Genomic DNA, 9,215 nt, shown 5'->3' with positions numbered 1-9,215 from the left:
GAAAATCATGTGGATCATGAAACTATTTTAGAAAATTCTGCGGACATCGACACAGCAATTGATAATTTGAATCATTATATTATCGAAGCTAGAAATCTTTCAGTTCCCAAAGCTCAAACTAAATTAAATTCTCCTATCATCGATGACAATCTTCAACTGCTCATTCGGTTGAAGAATGTTCGTCGACGACAATATCAACGTTCTCGTGATCCTGCTATGAAAAACATAGTTAAGGATTTACAAAAAGAAATTAAACATAGATTTACTCTTTTGCGAAATGAAAATTTCGCTAAAGAAGTTGAACAAATTAAACCATATTCTAAACCTTTCTGGAAACTTTCTAAGGTTCTTAAGAAACCTCAGAAACCAATTCCTGCTCTCAAGGAAGGAAATCAAATACTTCTTACAAATGGTGAAAAAGCTCAAAAGCTAGCTCAGCAGTTCGAGAGTGTCCACAATTTTAATTTAAACGTTGTGAGTCCTATTGAAAATGAAGTCTCACTGAAGTATGATCATATTTCAACCCAAGTGTTATCACACGATGACATTTTTGAGACGAATTTTGATGAAATTAAATCAATTATTAGGAAACTCAAAAACATGAAGGCTCCTGGTAATGATGGAATTTTTAATATTCTTATTAAAAATCTTCCCGATGTTGCCTTGAGACTCCTGGTTAAAATTTTCAACAAGTGTTTTTCATTAGCTTACTTCCCAAAAAGATGGAAAAACGCTAAAGTAATTCCTATCCTAAAACCTGATAAAAACCCAGCAGAAACATCAAGTTATCGCCCAATTAGCTTACTTTCTTCTATCAGTAAACTTTTTGAAAAAATTATCTTGTTAAGAATGATGACTCATATAAATGAGAATTCAATTTTTTTACCAGAACAGTTTGGATTTCGTCATGAACATTCAACTACTCATCAACTTGTCAGAGTAACGAACATGATAAAAGCAAATAAATCTTCTGGGTTATCCACTGGAGTTGCTCTTCTAGACATAGAAAAAGCATTCGACAGTGTTTGGCACAAAGGTTTAATAGCAAAAATGTCTGATTTCCAGTTTCCTATTTATTTGATCAAAATGATTCAAAATTATTTAACTGATCGTACTCTTCAGGTTAGCTATCAGAATTGTAAATCTGAAATGCTACCCGTACGAGCCGGTGTTCCGCAGGGTTCGAGTGTAGCTCCAATCTTGTATAATATTTTCACTTCTGATCTACCAAATCTACCCGTTGGTTGTCAGAAATCGCTATTCTGTGACGACACAAGTCTGTTAGCCACAGGTAGAAATCTAAGAGTGATCTGCAGTCGCCTACAAAGAAGTTTAAATATTTTCAGTGATTATCTGTCAAAATGGAAAATTAAACCAAATGCAGCAAAAACGCAATTAATTATCTTTCCTCACAAGCCAAGAGCTTCTTTTCTAAAACCAAACAATAATCACATTCTCAAATTGAATGGCTTGGAATTGACATGGTCTGATCAAGCTAAATACTTAGGTTTAACGTATGACAAAAAACTCACTTTCAAGGATCACATTGAAGGAATCCAGGCAAAGTGTAATAAATATATTAAATGTTTATATCCTCTTATAAACAGAAATTCTAAGCTCTGTCTAAAAAACAAATTGTTAATTTATAAACAAATTTTCAGACCAGCCATGCTTTATGCGGTACCAATTTGGTCAAGCTGTTGTTCCACCAGGAAGAAAACGCTTCAAAGGATTCAGAATAAAATTCTGAAAATGATTCTGAAGCGTCCTCCCTGGTTTAGTACAAATGAGTTACACAGACTCACAAATATAGAACCATTAGATGTAATGTCACATAATATTATAAGCAAATTCCGACAAAAATCGATGCAATCTTCAATTGAATCGATTCGCTCTCTGTATTAGTTAGTAAGTTAGTATATAAGTTCCTTTTCCCCATTACACAATACAAGTAGGTTTAGAATTTTTCCTACACAAAAATCTCAGAATTGCGGAAGCAAATGATGTCTTCATGGTAATAACCAAATCATATATATATATATATAATAGGGCTGAAAAGTCACCACTTGTGGCTGAACACCCAATTTAAATCTTAATAATTTAATTTTAACTCATATTCCAATAAATAGTTATTTAAAAAAAAAAAAAAAAAAAAAAAAAAAAGTGAAGTGAATGTAGGTCCTTATTACGGAAGTCGCTTCAAAGACAAAAGTAATTACTTGAATGAATTTGATGTCATTATGAACATTTTGTTGAACAAATTTTGTTGAAAAAAATAGTTTTTTCTACCACAGTGATCACTTCACTATGCGTGATACCGGTAATAGGTAAAATCAAGTGAAGTGACATGTAAGTGAAGTGAATGTGAAAGTGGAAGTGAGAACGGTAATAAGGGCCATTGAGCCGATTACAAATAATTGAGAGATTGGATATGCTTAAACCAGTTCATATTCCCTACCCAAATGCTTAGGGTGATTATACAATATTATACAAATTATAATTTGCAAAACGTGTAATCGATGCTCTACGTCGACTCAAATCTATCCGCACTAGGCCGATCCGAGCTCTCCGGTACCGCCTTCTTTCCTGCTTTGACTATGTCTGAACTGCACATACAGCTGTGTGAATGTGCTGCTCAGCCATACCCGAAGCAGGAAAAAAGTCGGTGCCGGAGAGCTCGGATCGGTTGAATCGGCCTAGTACGAGTCCGTCTCAAGTCTCCGAAATCTGTGCGTAGCTTTATCATAAAAATGTTTCGATGCAATAATTGTGAATATGGATTGCCAACACACTTAAAAAACACACACGTGTAAAACTTCTTTTATTGTGTGATGTGATTATATACGAAGTCTAAAAACGCTATTCCATCCAAAACAAAACAAATCCAAATAGAAACGTTCATTTATATCGGCAATTTTAATTATTAATTACTTACCAAAACCTATGTAGCAAATTTCATACGACAGTTGAAATTTTATACAGCAACAATACACATATATAAACAAACTTGTTTTACTCCGTAGCAACTAGTTAGCAGCGTTGTCAGAATTTTTCTATCGCAATGAAACGGAAATGTGGGCTAGGTTTACTAGGTCATTCTATGAACCAAACATTGACAATTCGTTTATATGAGACCTAGGGGGATTATTATTTGTATTTGGTTGAACAGTATTTAATACCGTTTTCGTTTGAGAACCTACACGCGCGAACGGTATTGTTCAAACTGGCGACAAAATGTTACGGTCCTGGACGACTCATCGAGTCGTCGAACCAGTCATTTCGTTGAATCAGATATAATTTAATTAAAAGATTTATTGGTTTCTGATTTCAGCTTTCATTTTCTGGAAGCCCGCAAAAAAGACCAAAATATTTTCTCTACTAAATAATATTTTTTGGCGGTTGGTATCTTCAGAAAGGTTGTTTGTAATAGAATTGCGCTTCTTTTGATGTGAAAGGTCATAGGGGTGGTTCATGTTTGGATTGAAACTTGGAATCTATTTTTCAAAATTTAATTTAAAAATGATTTGTTGTAGAAAATTTTAATAGCTTTGCGTTTAATCGAGCTACAATAATTTTTCTTATGCGTTACTTTTTTGAAAGTTTCAGGCGCTACGAAGCGTTACATGCGTTACTTTCATGTAAATTTAAAATATGACGAAGAGATACAAGTGTATTTTTTTTAAAGTTATAGGAGTTATGAAGTATTACATGCGTTACTTCTTTGTATGTTATAAGTGTTACGAAGCGTTACATGTAGTACTTTTTTGCAAGTTGATGTTACGAAGTATGTAACCCTTCGTTACTTTTTTGTAAATTAAAGGTACTACGAAGCCTTACATGCGTTGCTTTTCAAAAGTTATAGGAGCTATAGAGCGTAGGTAACGTTCCTTTTTTGTACGCTAAAGGTGTTAAAGGCGTAACATGCGTTACTTTTTATTAGTGATACATGCGTTACTTTTTTTGAAAATAAAGCGTTACATTTTAATTAGTTATAGGTGTTACGAAGCGTTACATGTGTTACATTTTTGTAAGTTATAGGCGTTACCAAGCTTAATATGCGTTATTGCTTGTAAGTTTCAAGTGTTACGAAGCGTTACATGCGTTATTTTTCGGATTAAAAGTAGGGTAGCTATTGAAACATCACTTGTTTCAGTCTAACTGTTTTATGAGAAGTTCTACGAGAAAGTTGTTTTTTGAAGAGTTGCCAAACTATTTATTGCGCATAATTTTGCAGAAGTAAAATTTTATTTAGTTATTATTACAAGGTTATGAGTATATTTTCATCAAAAGTCAACCTTATAGTATTAATATCCAATAGATGCCAGATTGAGAAAAGTCCTATAAAGTTTCTAGAAGGTTATGAATAAGGAAAGTTTGAAAAAAAATCCGAAAAGGTATTATTTTTGTACCTCATTGTATTTAGAATTAAAACTATCTTTAAAAAAATTTAAATATCCAATAACTCTTAATCGCCATAAAAAATTCTTAAAGGTAATGAAATTCATCGACTATTGATAAAAACAGAACTTATATCAAATAATAATCATTGTTAAACCTTATGTGGATGTCACGGCGAAGAAAAACTTTTGTATATTGTCAATAAAATAAACGTATTTATGAAAAAAATTGTTACACTTTAGGAGATTTTTGAAAATTGTGTTTTTCGCAGACATTTGTCAAAACTTACAGACTTTTAAAAACTTCGCTGTCTGGATTTTCTCTTTAAACCGATTTTGTGCGTCATTTTTAAAGATAGAGAATTTGAAGTTCGCACTTTTTTTTCGAGTTTACAGATACTTTCAACCCAGCCAGAAGACATTTGAAATTTTTACCTGTCATCTCTGACATAAAAAAGTCCAAAGACGTGAAGATATTAAAGACTGTCCCAGAAAGTATGGACGCACTTTGATTTCGCTGTAATTAATTCACAAGTGTTGAATAATCCAATTTTATTCGATATACTGATAATATTAGACTACAACAACAGAATATTTTTCTCAACATTTGCTACTACTTATTTTTCTCAACATTTGCTACATTAGTAGACTAGCTGGCGCACCTTCATGCGAACGTTTCTCATTAAATTCCGTACAGACTTCTTGGCGACAGGTTTTGACACTTTTTCCAATCTTCTTCGAACTGTTGTGAATGGTTTTGGTTGCCAAAACATGTTTCCTAAGATGTGCCTCCGTTAATGCCCAAAATTCCTCAATTGGTCGAAGTTGTGGGCAATTTGGTGGATTCATGTCTTTTGGGACGAAAGAGACATTTTTGGTAGTATACCATTCTACCGTTGATTTCGAGTAGTGGCAAAAAACAAGATCTGGCCAGTAAACAACAGGATCCTTGTGGCTTCGAATCATGGGTAGAAGTCGTTTTTGCAAACATTATTTGATGTATATTTCGCTGTTCATTGAAGCAGTGGTGATGAAGGGTTTCGAAATCTTTCCGCAGCTACAAATAGCTTTCTTACCAAATTTTTCGACTTCGATCGATGTCTCGGACTGGTTCAACACTTACCCTTCTCGCACCGTATAATTGCCCTTATTCTGAATAACGTCGTATTGATTTTTCGATCGAATGTGGTTCGATCGGATCATAGCTACCTTTAATTTTGCTAGCGTTATGGGGAATACAAATGAAATACGAGCGAAAAAACGATACGACGTTATTCAGAATAAGGGCGAATATTGTGGTCCCGGCAAGGAAACGTTTATCCTTTTTTTCGACCCGTTTTCGGTTTATCCTCAAAGGTGTTATCCTCACCGAACTTCCTGATTGCATTTCGCACGGCTTTTTCACTTACTCCTTCCATTTTTGCTATCTCTCTCAGTGACAGTCCGCTTTCTATGCACCATTTGTACACAATTTTTCGACGTTGTTCTGCTAAATGTCCACGCATTTGGCAGCGGTTTTTGGTTGCGTCCATACTTTCTGGGACAGTCTTTAGAGCGCAGTGTGTTTGCTATTATGCATGAACATTTCAAAATGAGTAAGCTTTTTTTCATAGTGGCTACCGTGTTTACTCACAGTCGATCAATAACAACAACGTGTTGATGATTCAGAGCAGTGTTTGACCATGTTTACATGTAAATCAATTTTTTTGCATCGATATGTAACAATGGATGAAACGAGGATCCATCACTTCGAAATTCCGGAATCAAAACGATCTTGATTTGAATGGACTGCAGCCGGTGAACCACGCTTCGGTCCAAAGGCACAACATTCAACAGTGGGAAGGTTATAACTTCAGTATTTTAGGATGCACATGGTATAGTCTTCATCGACTATCTTAAAAAAGGAAGAAAAAAATCAACAGTGAATATTGGATAGCGTTGTTAGATCATTCGAATGCGAAAATCAAAGAAAAAAAAAGAAAAAGCGATTTTTCACCAAGAAAATGAATCGATTTACAAGTCTGTGGCAAATATGGTTAAAACTCGCATTGCTACTTCATCCACCGTACAGTCCAGATCTGACCCCCTACTGGCTTTTCGCTGATCTAAGAGGAATACTTACCGGTAAGAATTTCAACACAAATGAAAAAGCAATTGCGGAGTGTGAAGCCTATTTTGAGACAAATCCTTATTGCGTGATGTGTTAAAATCGACCAGAAATGCCCTGTCAGATGTTTAGTGAATTTCGGAAAGGCGCATTGAATGATTTTCTCGATTATGTCGTTCTTATTTATATTTCATACATTTATCTCATGGCACGAAATTCGTCTGATAAATTTACAGTTTAAATAATCGCCTTACTTCTACTATCAGGGCAGTTTTACAGCACATTTTTTGGTTGATAAAGCAAAAGTTTCCGAATAGACAGTCATCGGAATTGCTCTCGATACAGAAAATATCCGTTTGGATGACTTCTGCCCGCACTGTCTCTAGCACTGCTGGCCCTTGGACTTGGACTGCTGGCACCAGCACTCGTCCTGGTGCTGGACGCACCTACTTTACCTACGCTTCCGAACTCTCGCTGGTGATTCAGATTTTCCAGCTGGAAATTTCGGATAATCTGTTCGCTTACACCTGCTGTGTCTCGTACGTCGACTTCTTCGTCGTCACCAACATCGATACCTTTGTGGAACGATACAATTTCCGTTTGGGTTACTGTTGTCGATTGTAGGCGTGGTTGCTGACGTGTCTGCTGTTGTTGTTGTGGTAGCTGATGTTGTTGTTGTTGCAATTTCAATTGTTGCTGTTGCAGTTGCAGCCTTTGCTGCTGTGCATGCAGTTGTTGTCGCTGGTGGTCTAGTTGCTGTTGCTGCTGTAGCTGTTGTTGCTGCACCTGTTGTTGCTGTAGTTGCTGTTGCTGCAGATGCTGTTTCTGTTGTTCTAGTTGCTGATAGTCCTGCTGGTCTGTAGGAAGTTCTACCGGTATTACCAGGTTTTCCGAATCATCATGCTGACCCCGGATGTCGATCAGGTTTTGGTCGTACTGACCGGAAATGTCCTCTTGTTGGTCCGGAATGGTTTGATCTTGTTGATCGGCAGCGTCGTATTCGGTTTGGTACTGATCGTACGATTCGCCTTGTGGTACGGATGTAGCATACATGATGTAAACCTTTTCGTCCTGTTTCGGTTGCTGGTTGAAATTCAGAGGAGTAACGATTTGCACCTGTTCCGGTTGATCCTGGGGACTGTCTTGATGCTGCACTACTGTTGCATGTTGGGCTGGATAGACGACCTCCTGGACAGAATGATCAACAAGTAATGAAACTGATTGTTCAACTTCTATTGGCGATATTTCCTGTAGAATCTGTTCAGTGATTGGTTCCGGAGATAATGGAACAATTTGCTCCGGTTCGGCTAACGATGTCGTGCTCGGGGTAGTTTGGAATACGGGAGGTGGAGTTTCGTAAACGGGAGACGTTTCCAGTTCAGAAACAATTATCGGATTATCAAGAGTTTGTGGCACAATTTCGACCGAAGTTGGCTGTTCTGCACTCGCCGTTGGTCCTCGAGGGTCTATTGATTCTACATTGGAACTGGTTTCGACTGTGGATACCGGGGATATGATTTTCTCGATCGTGATCTTCTCCGGTGGCAGTGAGTAATAATGACCTTCGGATTTCAACGTTTCTATGGAGTAGCTGCTGCCAGAGTTGAAAACTGAGCTCCTATCACTGTTGAAGTTGGGTTTCGATTCCGTCACGGTGTATTCCGCTTTCGGAATAGACTGACTATTGGTGTAGGAGAAAGTTGATCCTTTGGTATAGGGAATGTGCCCTGAACCGAGCCTCGATGGTGCTGGTGTAGGAAGCGTTGGTCGGGGAAGGTAAATGACCGGTTGAATTACGCGAATCACTTGCGGTTGCTGACCGGGAACCTGATAAGCGGCGGGTTGATGAACCGGCGGCGCAGAATAAATCGGTTTCGGATGGGCAGCTTGTCGGTAATAGGAAGCATATCCCGGTCCCGTTGGAACTGACGGAGGTGGTGGCGGCGGTGGTGGTGGTGGTGGTGGTGGCAGTTGGTAAGGTGCACGACCCACCCGGGAGGTTGGTTGCAGAATTTCCAATAGCGAACCAAGATTGAGAGTAGCTTCCGTGCAAACGGAAATTGCAAGCAGCGTTAGAATTACCTGTGAAGGAAAAATAGTACACTTGAAGTTTCGATAATCCTTTCGCGTAGAATTCACAATCTATCTTACCTTCATTTCGGATTTTGCACATCCGGTTCCCGGAACTACACTAGCTGGCGATAACCATGACACTGAAATGCGTCGCTGAGGTGGAGTAGATTTTTATAGCCACCCCCGGAATCGATCGTAGACCGAAACCCGGACTCATCTCCGATCCACGACCGTACATTATATGCGCGAATCGATCGCAACAGTTTCCTATTTGAATATCTATGTATACTGCAGAGATGGAGCTACATTCCGTCCTCGCGGATTTCAGGTGGAAGCAGCAGTATTTTTTTGTTGCCGTTGATATGAACTAATAAAAATGAATATTTTTCGACCGAAATTTCGTTTCCGCCGGCGCGACACTGCACCGCCTACTGTGGTGAAAGCCTTTGCGTTTTTGGAATGATATTAACATTTAAAAGACGAGCGACTTCTGCAGGCGAGATTGTGTTCGCCGCAGAAAGCGTCCAACGTTTATGCTAATCGTTTATTGGGCAGCAGTTTTTTTTTTCATCTAGCTCCTATTTCTTCCCACCAGCACGGTTTACGTTCGGTCATCTCGGTTCTGTCCTCCAGCTATG

At 37.9% G+C, this 9,215-nt stretch overlaps 1 protein-coding gene across 1 annotated transcript; it reads right to left on the bottom strand.

The window, feature by feature from the left end:
- Positions 1 to 6,718: 6,718 nt before the first annotated feature.
- On the bottom strand, positions 6,719 to 8,938 carry LOC131427445 (transcription factor SPT20 homolog). The gene is made up of 2 exons (XM_058590635.1): positions 8,656 to 8,938; positions 6,719 to 8,586 (listed from the first exon to the last, which is right to left on the bottom strand). Exons 1-2 carry the CDS (start codon positions 8,659 to 8,661, stop codon positions 6,826 to 6,828), a joined length of 1,767 nt encoding a protein of 588 aa, XP_058446618.1. The 5' UTR covers positions 8,662 to 8,938; the 3' UTR covers positions 6,719 to 6,825.
- Positions 8,939 to 9,215: the final 277 nt, after the last annotated feature.

This window comes from Malaya genurostris, chromosome 1 (assembly GCF_030247185.1).
Source record: "Malaya genurostris strain Urasoe2022 chromosome 1, Malgen_1.1, whole genome shotgun sequence".
NCBI classification, from domain to species: domain Eukaryota; kingdom Metazoa; phylum Arthropoda; class Insecta; order Diptera; family Culicidae; genus Malaya; species Malaya genurostris.
This window is presented reverse-complemented; position numbering and strand designations above follow the sequence as displayed.